The following is a 15,000-nucleotide window of genomic DNA, read 5'->3' on the forward strand; positions in this document are numbered from 1 at the left end:
CGTGTGTCCTTACCTTCAGCAAAGCTTGGTCTTCCTCATTCAGATGGGAATGAGCTTCTCGTATTAACAGTCTGATAAAATAGGATAAAGTATTCTTTGACATAGGCAAAGATGGTTTCTTAACTGAACACCATAAAGCTTCAGACGGGCCTCGTAAAGGTTTAGTTCGTTTTAAATAGCACTTAAGAGTTCTTACAGGGCATAAGACTCTTTCTAGTTCATTTCCAACCATATACGATAAGCTTGGAATATCGAACGATTTTGGCCAAGGTCGAGAAGGCAGCTCGTTTTTGGCTAGAAAACCAAGTTGTAGAGAACATGTAGCCGTTTCAGATGAGAATCCGATGTTCTTGCTGAAGGCATGAATCTCACTGACTCTTTTAGCTGTGGCTAAGCATACCAGGAAAAGAGTCTTTAAGGTGAGATCTTTCAGGGAGGCTGATTGTAGCGGCTCAAACCTGTCTGACATAAGGAATCTTAGTACCACGTCTAAATTCCAACCAGGTGTAACCAAACGACGCTCCTTCGTGGTCTCAAAAGACTTAAGGAGGTCCTGTAGATCTTTATTGTTGGAAAGATCTAAGCCTCTGTGACGGAAGACTGATGCCAACATGCTTCTGTAACCCTTGATAGTGGGAGCTGAAAGAGATCGTTCTTTCCTCAGATATAAGAGGAAGTCAGCTATTTGAGTTACAGAGGTACTGGTCGAGGATACGGATACTGACTTGCACCAGTTTCGGAAGATTTCCCACTTCGATTGGTAGACTCTAAGGGTGGATGTTCTCCTTGCTCTAGCAATCGCTCTGGCTGCCTCCTTCGAAAAGCCTCTAGCTCTCGAGAGTCTTTCGATAGTCTGAAGGCAGTCAGACGAAGAGCGTGGAGGCCTTGGTGTACCTTCTTTACGTGTGGCTGACGTAGAAGGTCCACCCTTGGGGGAAGTGTTCTGGGAACGTCTACTAGCCATCGAAGTACCTCGGTGAACCATTCTCTCGCGGGCCAGAGGGGAGCAACTAGCGTCAACCTTGTCCCTTCGTGAGAGGCGAACTTCTGCAGTACCTTGTTGACAATCTTGAATGGAGGGAATGCATATAGATCTAGATGTGACCAATCTAGGAGAAAGGCATCTATATGAACTGCTGCTGGGTCCGGGATTGGTGAGCAAAATATTGGGAGCCTCTTGGTCATCGAGGTTGCGAAGAGATCTATGGTTGGCTGGCCCCAGGTGGCCCAAAGTCTCTTGCATACATCCTTGTGGAGGGTCCATTCTGTTGGAATTATTTGTCCCTTCCGACTGAAACAATCTGCCATGACATTCAAGTTGCCTTGGATGAACCTCGTTACTAGTGATATGTTTAGACCTTTTGACCAGGTGAGGAGGTCCCTTGCGATCTCGTACAACGTCAGAGAGTAGGTCCCTCCTTGCTTGGAGATGTACGCCAAAGCCGTGGTGTTGTCCGAGTTCACCTCCACCACTTTGCCTTGAAGGAGAGACCTGAAGCTTTTCCAGGCCAGACGTACTGCCAGTAGCTCCTTGCAGTTAATATGCATTGTCCTTTGACTCGAGTTCCATATTCCCGAGCATTCCCGACCGTCTAATGTCGCACCCCAGCCTACGTCCGATGCATCCGAGAAGAGAGCGTGGTTGGGAGTCTGAACAGCCAGGGGAAGACCCTCTCTTAGGTTGATATTGTCCTTTCACCAAGTCAGACAAGACTTTATCTTTTCGGAAACCTGGATCGAGACCGCTTCTAGCGTCTTGTCATTTTTCCAGTGAAAAGCTAGATGGTATTGAAGAGGACGGAGGTGTAGTCTTCCTAGTGACACAAATTGTTCCACGGATGACAGCGTCCCTACCAGACTCATCCACAGCCTGACTGAGCAGCGTTCCTTCTTCAGCATCTTCTGGATGGATAGCAGGGCTGGGGGCTGATCGTCTTGTTGTTCAGCAACGTCCTCATCAGAGGGTTTCTATTCCGAAAACTGATGAGGAAACGGCAACGGAGTGGGCAACGTCTGGCTCGCTGAGTCCGGTCGCACTGGTGGATGCGTGACGGAGCCGGACACAATATCCTGGAACTGCTGCACAGTCTGTGAACTGTCAACAACCATGGGTGCGCGAGGAAGCACAGCGTCAACCCGAGACTGTCTAGACCGTCTGGGTTGTGCAGTCAACACCCTACCGGGTTGCTGAGGTTGACGCACTGCGTCAAAACAAGTCACCTCTGCTGGTTGTTGAACGTCCTGAACGTCAACAACCACCTCCGAGCGTCGCTTAACGTCAACGTGCGGCTGGCAACCCACACTGGGTCGCATCGGTGGAGGAACCACCTCAACTGGCAGACGCGAGTAGGTTACCTCAGCGTCAACAGGGCGCACAACCGACCGGTTGGAAGGTTGTTGGCCAGAAGGTTCGGTAGCAACCTTCTCCACATTTAAGTCCTCTATCAAGGACGCAAGCTTGGACTGCATGTCTTGCAGCAAAGCCCATTTAGGGTCTACGGGAGCAGGTGTGGCAACAGACGGGGTTAACGACTGAGGCGGAACCGTTTACCATCCCTGAAAGCCTTGTTATGCATGACATAATTGTACAGCAAAACTTCAAAGGCTCGAAAACAGCTGTGAAGTTGACCTGTAAACAACTTGGAGCGTCTCCTGGCTAGGCGCCAGGGAGAGTCTACCAGAATTGAGAAGTCTATCTGGGCAGAGGCATGAACTCCCAAGCCGAGAACTTCTCTCGTGTCATATCAGACTCTCGCTATATAAACCAGTTTAAAAGAAGGGAAAGCAAAGGCTGTATCCCCCAAACTCCTCCTGGTGAAAAACCAGTCGCCTAGCCAACGTAACGCTCTCTAGGAGAGCGAGAGAGCACTAGCTTAAAAACAACGGCTTCGAAGTAGCTAGGCCTAGTGTAAGCTCTGACGTTTAGGCGAACGAGGAGCAGCAGTTACAAAAAGATCCGGACGAAGATCCTTAAAAAAATCATCATGATTTAATTAAAGTCCATAGGAGGCTAAGCAGCTTTAGGCTCCTCTCCATCTGACAGAGTCCTCAAGGGAATATCAGTAGGAGGGAGAACAGCAACTTCCTCATCTACAGGAACCTTGTCCGATAAAAGCTGAGTCTCAAGCAAGGGAGAGACCTACCGTGGTGGCAATGCTTTACAAGCAGAGTCCACACTCACTGGTGCATTAGTAGCGGACCAGAACGCAACGTCATGTAACTGCTTGACAGTCTGTGAACTGTCAACAACTGAACTGTCAACCACAACAGGTGCGTGAGGACGCACAGCGTCCACTCGAGACTGCTTTGACTGCCTAGACTGAGCAGTCAAAACGACTCTAGAATGCGGAGGTTGACGCACAGCGTCAAAACAAGTCAACTCCGATTGTTAGTGAACGTCTTGAACGTCAACAGGAGCATCAGCAAGTGGCCTAACGTCCAAATGCGGCTGAAAAACCACACGAGACCGCATCGAGTGTGGTTCTAAACAACCTGACTGACGTGACTAAGCTACGCCAACGTCAACAGTAAGCACAAAGGAACGTTAGGTTGGCTGAAAGCCAGGATATCGATGAGATAAACGGCTAGACTCAACGGACTAATCGGTAGAATAGTCTTCCATAAGGGAGGCAAGCATATACTGCATGTCTTGCCATACAACCCATTAAGGATCAACGGAAATGGTTGTGGTAAGAGACGAGGGTAACGTCTGTGACCGCAACACTTTGCCTACAAAAAAAGACTCTCGGAGTCTGTGTTACGCTTTTGTTAGGCGGCGAGCAGTTATCCGATGACTGCATAGGGTCAGAGCTGTCCTAATGGTTGTAACCAGGACGCTGGACCAGTCCTGAAAGGACTGACTTTCGCTTAAGGGCTTCGAAACCTTGTGACAGGTTTCTTATGCGAAAAGCCTTCGGATGACGAGGAGAAACAACGTCTCTCTCGTCTTATGGTAGGGGAGATCTTGGTAAGATACACCCGATACCATAGAGGGAAAAACGTCTGTTCGTTGGTCAAGGCCTCTCGAACCCATAAGTCGTTTGACATTACTTCTCCCCTGGGCTTGGGAGCATGTAAGAGGTCCCGGACTAGGTGGACGACAGGCACGAACAGACGAACCCTCGGACGCAACACTGTAACACTTTGCGCCTCGGACGCAACACTGTAACACTTTGCGCATATCACTTTATCACTTCGATTTTCTGTTTTGCACTTATTTCTACCTGAAACACGCAATTCTACCCTTCATTAAAAGGTAGTAATTGCGAAATCAGTCGTATAATGCAAGCTCATTAATACCAGCAAAAAACAGAAAACATATTTTAAGATAAAAAATCAGTGGCTGGGAAAGAGACTAAACACTAGTTCATATAACTACGTTTTCCATCTCTCACCGCACATAGCCTGGGGACGAGAATAAAAAACTAAAACGTTTTATCCTTCCTCCCCGTACAGCGACTAGGGACGAGAGTAACTCGAGAACAACGTTACCCGCTTGAACGGAACGTTTTCTCTCCTCTCTCTCCCTCCTTCTCTATCTCTCTCTCTCTTTCTCTCTTGATTTCGCACCTAAGAGAAGAGCCCAATTATATTTCGTCAAAAAAAAAACATGTTATTTGACTAAAGGAAAAAAACTGAAAGGTTTTTCAATAAAAAGTTCCTTTAAATTAGAATTTAAAACATTTAAGCTAAGAAAGAATGAACAAAACGTCAGAATCGATTTACTCTTACTGCAAAGTGAAACCGTGATACACTCTCTCTCTATCGTAACGATAGAACGCATGTTGAACGTCCTGAACGTCAACAACTGCGTAGCATAAAAAAACTAAACGTTAGTTCATCTTTGAAAACAGTACGAAGACTATCAAAGAAATTCTTTCATAAAATATTACATTTAAAAAGTTTTAAATCCTTAGCTCTTTAAAAGCTAATTACGATATAAACGGCTCAACGTTGATTAACTTCGGTTTCCAAGTTAGGACCGCCTACTCTCAGGAAAGGTCTATATAAACAAAACATTAAAATTTATTTTTATATGTTTATAATAAATGGAAAGTTAATCGAAGAGGCCTAATAAAGGCGGAGAGATATAAAATATATAGAGGAAAATCTATAACGTGATAAGAATTACTAAAAGCCTAAACACACTTCCGTCTAAGGGAAGGGTCGGCCATTTAAAAGTGAAAGAAAGTCCATACTCTCTTTGTCACCATAATTAAATCTATCCAAAACGAGTTCAAGATTTAAGATGAAGATAAAACACCTGCATAGCGAAAGCTCAAAACTAGAATAAAGTACTTCACCAATTAGTTGTGAAAAAACTCCAGTTTAGCAACAGCGAATAAGAGCGTCTTGTCGATAGCTCGACAGAGAGAAAATTGAGTTCTTTGTTTACAATGAGTACTGGGTATCTGAACGACAGATGGCGCTGTTGAGTACACCCCCTACCTGTGTAGCGATCGCTGGCGAATTTTTCCGTAGAGTTTTTCTGTCGAGCAACAGAGTTGCAGCTATTATAATCACCGGCTAAGTTAAATATTGAAAAAAATGGATTAAATACAAATTTGTTTAATACATAAAAGCAGAGATCAAATAAAAAATATATGGAACCATGATAGGAGAAATCTTAGGTATATAAATAATCTTATAAATACACAAATCATAACTTACTTCATTTTCTTCATCGGATTTGTCCTCCATTAAATCTATATCCTCTGAATCCATGTCATAATTATCACCAATGGCATCATTATCTGCTACCCATTCGCATTCTCTTAAACTGAAGAACTCTGAATCAACTTCAGTTTTTTTGAACTTTTTAGGCTTTTCTACTTGCTTTATTACTTCCATTTTAACAGATTGTTCCATTTCATTACCCATGTCATCTTTATCACCAAGTATATTTGCTTCACTCTTTTTCAACTTTTGTGATGTTTCTTCTTCATCAGAATCCTCCATTCCTTCAGGGGCTATAAACTCATCAAAATTATCTTCTTCATCATCGCTATCATCATCAAACTCCAAATTCAAACCATCATCAATTTCTGAGGGTTTCTTATACAATTCATCATCACTTGAACTTTTTTCTTCTTCACTTTCCTCTCCCGAGTCTTTTTCCTCCTCTGATTTCTCACTTTCTGAGTTAGTTTCACTGAACACACCATCCACAGCACTATCTCCATCTTGGTTATCTTTAGCTTCATTTGCAAAGAGTTTATCATATTTTGCTAAACTGCTCAACTTTGCAACACTAAAACAAAGATTGACATCATCCAAGACATTTAAATCATCAGGAGCTGCAAGCAAGCTTTTATTTTGAAGTTCTAGTAGCTGCCAAACCTGAAAATTATAAAATTGAACAATTGTAATACAGGGGATGATACTAAAATACAATTCTACCAAGAACAGAATACAGAATTTTCCATGTGAATAATGTTAATGTAGAGAGGGAACAACCCCCCATTAACTCAGTAAAAAATACTTCAAGAATAAATGAGAATTCATGGTACAAAATATTAAATTTTAAATGATTATGTGAAATATATAGTACATAGTATAAAGTTGATTTCATACAGTATATGATTGATATAGGGAAATATGTAGCTAGACATAAACACATCACTCAAATAATGGACAAATTTGTTGATAATTTGTATTTTCCTAACAATACAAACCTTAGCTACTTATTTGGGGGTATTACTTTCTGCAAAGCTGAAATGACAAACCATTAAAATTTAGCGATGGTTAACAACCCATGCCACTAGTTAGCGGGGGTAGGGGGGGGTGCTTGCTACTACTTCCACTCGCACACCAGTGATTTTGCTCACTTTGCTTGGAGGTAGGACTTCAAGGGGGATAGGGCTGGCGGGCAAGTTTGTATAAATAGCTAAGGTTTGTATCGTTAGGAAAAATACAAATTATCTACGGATTTGTTTTTTGTACAGTAACTGTAATACAAACCTATGCTATTTATTTAGAGGTGACTCACCCATTAGGAAGGGTGGCTGTCCCTGTCACTCTGGCTTTTAGCTTTACCCGGGGGCTCCTTATCTGAGTATGTTAGTACTCAAAATAAGGAGTCCCTGCACCTTGCTAAAACCTTGCTACGCAAAGTCCGCGGCCTACGCAAGCTGTGTGTTGAGATATTTAGAAGTGTGACTGTCCAGGTAAAGTCATTCAGAGTCTTTTTGTAGGAAAACCTGTTGTAATCAAGACTTTCCCAATACTACCTCGCCAGGGTATGGGGACGCAACAGTATTAGCTTAATACTAGGTACAAATGGGAGCATGGTTTACCTGCAGTGGTTTGAGGTCAGCTTATGCAAATAACCCAGGATGCTGCTTTCCCCACGAGAGGGTAGGATGAAGAAAAGAATAAGAGCCAGTCAAATCATTTCATTCACGCCGACTAAAACCGGGTAACAGAGCCCTCAACCTTCTGCTACTTGTCCAATAAGGAGCTTGAGGTATACAACCAGCTGTTGTACAGCCATAACAGGACCGATAGAGATCGTATCGAGTTCCTGTGGGTCACATCTTGCAGGAGAAAGGTTGTGAAAGTCACCTGGAGCATTCACACCCTTGCTTGTAGAACCTGCGGCACAGAGTAATCTGCTTAGAAGGGCCATGAGCATAGCTATGCCCCTGACATTGTGGGTCGATGTATTGGATGAGGATCTGAATTCAGAGCATAATTGATAACTCTGTGAATCCACCAGAGATGATGTTTGGGTGATCCTCGTCGTCTCTCCCAGTACAGACGACAAGAAAAGGGACCTAGGTGGGATATTGCTGTCCTCTTGAGGTAGAGCCTCAAACCTTTCCCCAGGTACAGTGACAGATGATCTGGATCGTCAGTTACTGAGTGGAGACATGTTGTCTAGGACCCATCACCTCTGGAGACTGTGTCTGGCAACATACTCGGGGACAAAACTGAACGTTGCCTTTCACCCTTCTCATGAATGGGCGATGTCGAAAGAGAGACCATAAAGTTCCTTGACTCGTTTGGCCGCTGTCAAAGTATGTAGGATCACTGTCCTCTAAACCTAGTGAAAATTTGTTGCCTAGTAAAGTGGAACGTAGGGAGGTCTCCTTAGAGACTGGAGAAACTCGAACCATGTTCCAAGAGGGAGATCTCAATTCTGACTGGGAAGAGGCAAGTCATCAGTCCGCATGAGTTATGAAAGATCTAGCGATGAGGGAATGTACCTTCCTTTCAGTTTGAAGGCGAGGCTCAAGGTTGAGTGATCGTCTTTACTTGCTGAAACTGAAAAGGGGGTTTTTTCCTCCTGCATATACTCAAGGATTCCACTATTGCTGGAATACAGGTATCGAGTGGGGATATACGCTTTCCCAAGACACAAACCACAGAAGACGCTATACTTTGCCTGATAGACTGATGCTGAGGAATTCCTCAGATATCTAGACAACCTCTTCGCTACTTATTGCAAAATGCCTCTCTGAGAGAGGAGGTACTGGGTAGTCTCCAGGTGTAAAATCATAGCGAAGCTATAGCTTGTGGTAGATGTCAAAGTGTGGTTGTCTGTGATGTGGAAAGGATTCTCTTGGAGGCTCTATTAGGAGTTGCAGGTTTGGAAACCTGAGGTTCTGGGTTGTTGCGAACAGATCCATAGTTGGAGAACCCCGTAATGTTGGGACTTTATATATATATATATATATATATATATATATATATATATATATATATATATATATATATATATATATATATATAATATACATATATATATATATATATATATATATATATATATATATATATATATATATATATATATATATACGTATATGTATTTGTATATATATATATATATATATATATATATATATATATATATATATATATATATATATATATATATATGTGTGTGTGTGTGTGTGTATATATATATATATATATATATATATATATATATATATATATATATATATATATATATATATATATATATATATATATATATATATATATATATATTAGTGTGCTACTGTCTTAAGCACACATTTGAGTATGAGTTGTTTTCAGATGTATTTAAATGGTTTATTGAACACATCTTAGTGGTTTTTAAGTTTTATTGTGAATAAACAACTGAGTTAAACATCTCCATCACTGGAGGAAGCTGTGTTGGTCCACATGACCAATTCTGGTGAAGTTTAGATATGAACTGAACAAATTACTGATATCCCAAATATCGTACACTTGCTTTAATTTGGCTAAGTGACGGAATCGGAAGACACCTGCATCCGGTGACGTCACAAACTTTCACACGAAGAGACAATGTGTTGACACTAAGAAAGAATGACAACTTAGCATCTTACATCCTGCTTACAATTTGAGTTGACCATAGCAAATCTCACGGTCAGCTCTTCCAACCAACATGACATATTACGTCATTTGTTTTAAACATGTAATATTACTATTCTAATTATTAAATAAGCTCGGCCAGCTATCTCAATTTTTTTACAAAAATTTAACAACAAGCCGAAACATGGTTATTAGGTGTGACTGGACATACGTATCATTCATTGTTCAAAACTAACTATATCCAACTGAGGACGAATGTCCAAATAGGCACATCAAAATTAATAACAATAATGCATACAAAAAAGATATTACCAAAGCAAAAAGAAAAATGCATGATAAAACCAAGATCATATATATGGTACATTGCTAGCAAATGATTACATGGTACCAAAAAACAAAACAAATTCTGACTTACAAATGATTCGGTAACTTGATAAAGAATAATTGTTACCTTTGTCAGAAACAAGATACTCAATTTTTAGTGCACAAATACGAATTCCTGGTACGTACACGTACCACGGTTTCGTACATATATATATATATATATATATATATATATATTTATATATAGGGCTGATACATTTTATTAGATGCCCATAGATTCTGTTATATATCTTATATTTTTTTCTTTTTTTTTTTTTCTCTTTTCTTTTTTAACATTCCGGCTTATATATTTTTATTAGATGCCGAGAGAAAAAAATGATTTATATCCTTTTTTATTTTATTTATTTTTTTAAATGTTATTTTAAATGTATTTTTAACAATGCAAATGTAGAGAATTTCTTTAATTACATATTACTAGCGTACTAATCAGCTTTTCATACAAACATCATCCTGACAAATTACTCCCTTAGCGAATGAGGTGGCCACTCATACAGCTTTGAACTGGATCAGGTAGGGGGTATTGTCAGGGCTATTCAACTCGTTCCTTTGTAGCTGCTTGCTGTGCCGTAACCTACGCCAAACAAGGATGTTCACGGCGATAAAAATTAACACCGTTACACATAAACCTGCTAGTAATATAGGGTGAAGAATCTCTTTGTAAGTCGGCGACAGGTGGTCCTTTTCGGTAAGTTTCATTAAGCGTTTCGCCACACTTCCTTTATATGGGAGAGGAAGTGCGGGCGTTGTAGAGGTCCACGTGAAGTTCGCGAAGTAAGCTCGTTCTCTGATGATTGTCCGTAGGCCAGTCACCATGGAATTCGGGGAAGTCCCGATACAGCCATCTGCTGCGACGAAGATGTTGTTGAAGGATGTGGATCCGTCAGGGCATGATACATTGAAGCCGTCCTTGTCGTATCGTATCCACGAGCCATTATTTAGTCTGCAATTGAATTCTTTATTGTCAAAGGGATAAAGCTTATCCAGACAATTTTCACTTGTATGGGAGAGAGCACCGTCTAGCACTATACCTAACTCGCATGAATCCATCAAGTTTTTACGGAATTCAAATGAGTCAGCTGTACATATTTTTCTATCCATTGCGTCTGAACAGTGAGTTAATTGATTTAAGTCTTTAATGACCGTATATGTTTCCTTGTCTGGGGAAATCAATACGTGTCCTGTCAAACTGGATATTACTGGATTTGAGTGATTCGTCATGAAAGTCGGAAATGGTGATATCCTGTAAGATTGCCAGGCATCAGAAGAATCAAAGGGAATTGTAATCCTAATCTTGTTATTATCTACGTTTACTGTAATTAGGCTGTAATAAAATTCTAACCTATGTTCGTCTAACAAAGGAACATAGCCTAGTTTATCCCTAGTGTTCTCCAGAACTAATTTTAAGTAACGTATAGGCAACAAATGGGGCGACAATACACCTTTAGTTGCTAACGTGATAGCTTCTACATAATCCTTGGATTTCTCAATGAAATGTGCAATTCTGTTATGTATGTGATCTATCTTTGAATCATAATACGTTAATGTTGCTAACAAATCCTGTACTTCCATAATTTGAACGATATTATCTGAATGTTCATTTAACAAATCCATAATTTTATTGATTGAAGCTAACTGATCCCTTAGTTCTGACATAATCAATTCATCTTTATGAGTCAAGAACTCAATTTTCTTATTTTGATTACTAATTTTAAGACGATTGGAAAGTCCTAAACCTAAACTTGCAACAGACCCAAAGATGCTTAATGCAGCATAAATGAACGGATTCCGTCTTTCTTTTTGTTCGTGTCCTACAGTCCACATCAAAAGGTCATAAGCCAAAGATCCTGTCTCTCCAGTCTTATTTTTCAAGTCATCAGATAGCATCTCTGCAACTTTTAATGTTGATCCAAGCAAACTCTTAGTAGTCAAATGAAAATGTCTCCTATGCAACTCATCCAATGATGCAGAAAACCTTGAAATGGCGGTTCTTAAGCTAGTGACATCATTCTCTTGAAGAAGAATTGCTTGCATATGCACTTCGACAATTACGTTGGTTGATGTAATAAAAATGTCTTCTTGTCTTTCAACTATATTGCCATATTTAAAATATATATTCTTAGTCTTAGAACTCATCCCATACGAAAAAAATGTCTGAGCGAACAATATCACTCCCAACAACAAAAAATTCATCTTGGAAACCTGTAACGAGAAAAAATATATGTAATTACTCCTGTATTAAAAAGAAAACTTTTAGTCACAAAAATTAAAATTTTTCCTCACTTCTTTTTAATTTCTTATGTGAGACAATGGTACTATTCTCTCATCCGTGGGTTGGGCTACGTTTTGAATTCTAAACCTATTGGCCGTTAATGTTTCCAAAATGTTAAATGGGCCTTCAAACTTAGGTGTTAGTTTATAGTTGAGCCCTTTTCTGACATTGATTTGAATATAGATGTTATCACCCACGGTATATGTTTTAGTTGGTTTCGCTATTTTATCATGATTCCTTTTCATTATGATTTGTGATTCTTCTAAATTCTTTCGAAGGATATCATATCGACTTATACTTGCATTTATACATTCTTTTAAAGGATTTGATAGATTAGTTGTAGGCGTTAATACATGGAAAGGTGTTCTAACTGGGGTACCATACAATGCTTCATGCGGTGACATTTTAATTGATATATGATATGAATGATTCAGAGTACTCAGTGCCGCCGGTATTGCAATATCCCAGTTGGGGTCTGATCCCCCTAGTGTTACCCTCAATATATTTAATATCTTCCTATTTGCTCTTTCCACTAGCCCATTCGACTCTGGGTGATATATCATGGTATTGACCTTCTTTATATTGAGGAATTCACACAATGAGGTAAGAAAATGATTATTAAATTCACCACCCGAGTCTGAGATTATCATGTGTGGAATTCCATGTTTACAAATGTAACACTCGTAAAACTTCCTAGCGCATTCAATCGCAGTTTTAGTTTTAAGCGCTATTAGTTCTGTATATCGAGTTAAAGCATCTATAATTACTAAGAGGTGCTTATTTCCTCTGTCTGACTCGTAAAATCCTGTTAACAAATCTAAATGTATTCTTTCAAAGGGTTGATTGGGAACAGGATAAGCTCCTAAGCTGACAGGTGTTTTCGTATGCCCTTTGTTTTCCTGACATGTGCGACAATTAGCTATGTGTCTTTTTATATCTGTAAGCATTGTATGCCAATAAAACAATGATTTGGCTTTCTGTGACATTAATGAGAACCCAGGGTGTCCATGTAATGGATTTGAATGCAACCAATTCAGGACAGTGGAAACAAGTGAGTTTGGTACTACTACCTGGTCGTTAGTTACATGTGGTGTATTGCGGGTTTTCCTTGTCACAGTCCTACACAGAATATTATCTTTGATTACATAATTCTGCTGCTTATACTTTATATATTCTTTTTCTTTATGATTGCCTTTCAAAACATTTATAATTGTTTCTATTTTCTGATCTTTTCTTTGCTCAGTCTGTAACAATTCAGCACTCCAGCCTAAATCTTCTTGTTCAGATATTGTTTTTACAATAGGCATGGATGTTGATATATCTATTAATTCAGCTAAAGACTCCGTACAAGATGACACGGGGTTGCGTGATAATGCATCCGCAATGATATTTGCTTTCCCAGGTAAATACCCGATTCTTGCGCCAAAATCTTGAATGATTAAATGCCACCGAGTTCGTTTAGGGCTGTGATTGAAGCCTTTAAAGAACTCTGTTAGTGGTTTATGGTCAGTAAGAACCTTAACGGGATAACCGTAAATTATGAACTTAAAATGCACTAGCGAATTAACAATAGCTAGTCCTTCCTTGTCTATTACTGCATACTTACTTTCGGAAGTTCTCAATTTTCGAGAATAGAAAGCTATCGGGAAAAACTGTTTATCATATTGCTGAAGCAATACCCCTCCTACTCCTAAGTCTGAGGCGTCTGTTGCAATGAAGAATTCCTTACCGAAGTCAGGAAATTTTAAGATAGGAGAACTACACAGTTCATCTTTCAAAGTATTAAACGCCTGTTGATGTTGCTCAGACCATATGAAATCTACGCCCTTCTTCGTAAGATCAGTTAAAGGAGCGGCTATTATTGAATAGTTGCGTATAAAACGCCTGTAATATCCACTACAACCCAGAAATTGCTGTATTCCCTTGACATTAGTAGGTATGGGAAAATTACGTATAGCCGACACCTTATCATGGACTACTTTAAGACCTTGGCTTGACACCATGAAACCCAAATATATTAATTCTGTTTTGAAAAATTCACACTTACTAATCTTTACCCTTAAGTTATGTTGTCTTAATCTCTGTAGTACTAGTTCTAACTTACGTAGATGTTCTTCTAAGGTGTTGGAAAAGATTACAAGATCATCCATATAGGCATGCAATATATCCCCTAACAAGTCTCCAAACACTATGTTAATCATTCTTGTAAATGTTATAGGAGCACAACGTAAACCAAAAGGCATCCGTAAAAATTCATAATGTCCCCTGGCTGTGCTGAAGGCTGTGTATGGGATACTATCTTCTTCTAATGATATCTGGTGAAAGCCTTTAAGTAAGTCCAAACTGGTAAAATATTTATTCTGACCTAATAAAGACAAAATATCGTCAGTACATGGCACTGGGAATCGATCAGGGATCGTTTCCTCGTTTAGACGACGAAAGTCGACGCAGATACGCCATGTTCGATCTTTTTTCGGTACAACTATTAAAGGAAAATTATAAGGGCTATTTGATTTTCTAATGACTCCTTCCTCTAACATTTTACCTACTTCATCATTTATTTCATTCTGGAATTTCATAGGGAGTCTGTACGAGGGTACATATATAATTTTCTGTTTGTCTTTTAACCTTATTTGATGCTCGATCACATCTGTTTTCCCTAAGGATCCATCCATAGTGGAAAAGACATCTGTATATTTATTTAAAAGTTCAAAAATTTTCTGCTGAATTTCTTCGTCTTGAATGTCCTTACTGATTTTATTTTTAATAGATCGTAAAAGGGATTCATCCGCAACTGATTGAGAGTGATTGATTTCAGCAACGGTAAGAATACGATGTTTATAAACTTCTACATCCAAGATATGTTGATTTTTGTGAATTACTAAAGTGTTATTTAAATGATTACAGACTTCGATATTACATTGCTGATGTGAGCCTACTGTATAAATAGCTTGTGTGACAGACAATCCGTTAGTTTTCAAAGTATCGGAAAGGATTAATATTTCAGATCCCGGTAGTGTTTT

At 39.5% G+C, this 15,000-nt stretch overlaps 1 protein-coding gene across 1 annotated transcript in view; it reads right to left on the reverse strand.

The window, feature by feature from the left end:
* The window catches only part of LOC137646046 (U3 small nucleolar ribonucleoprotein protein MPP10-like), a 157,390-nt gene that overhangs the window by 103,063 nt on the left and 39,327 nt on the right, over window positions 1-15,000 (reverse strand). Inside the window, exon 3 of the mRNA XM_068379193.1 lies at window positions 5,671-6,339. Within this exon, the coding sequence (XP_068235294.1) occupies window positions 5,671-6,339 (669 nt within the window). The remainder of the gene's footprint in view (window positions 1-5,670; window positions 6,340-15,000) is intronic.

Source organism: Palaemon carinicauda, chromosome 8 (assembly GCF_036898095.1).
Source record: "Palaemon carinicauda isolate YSFRI2023 chromosome 8, ASM3689809v2, whole genome shotgun sequence".
NCBI classification, from domain to species: domain Eukaryota; kingdom Metazoa; phylum Arthropoda; class Malacostraca; order Decapoda; family Palaemonidae; genus Palaemon; species Palaemon carinicauda.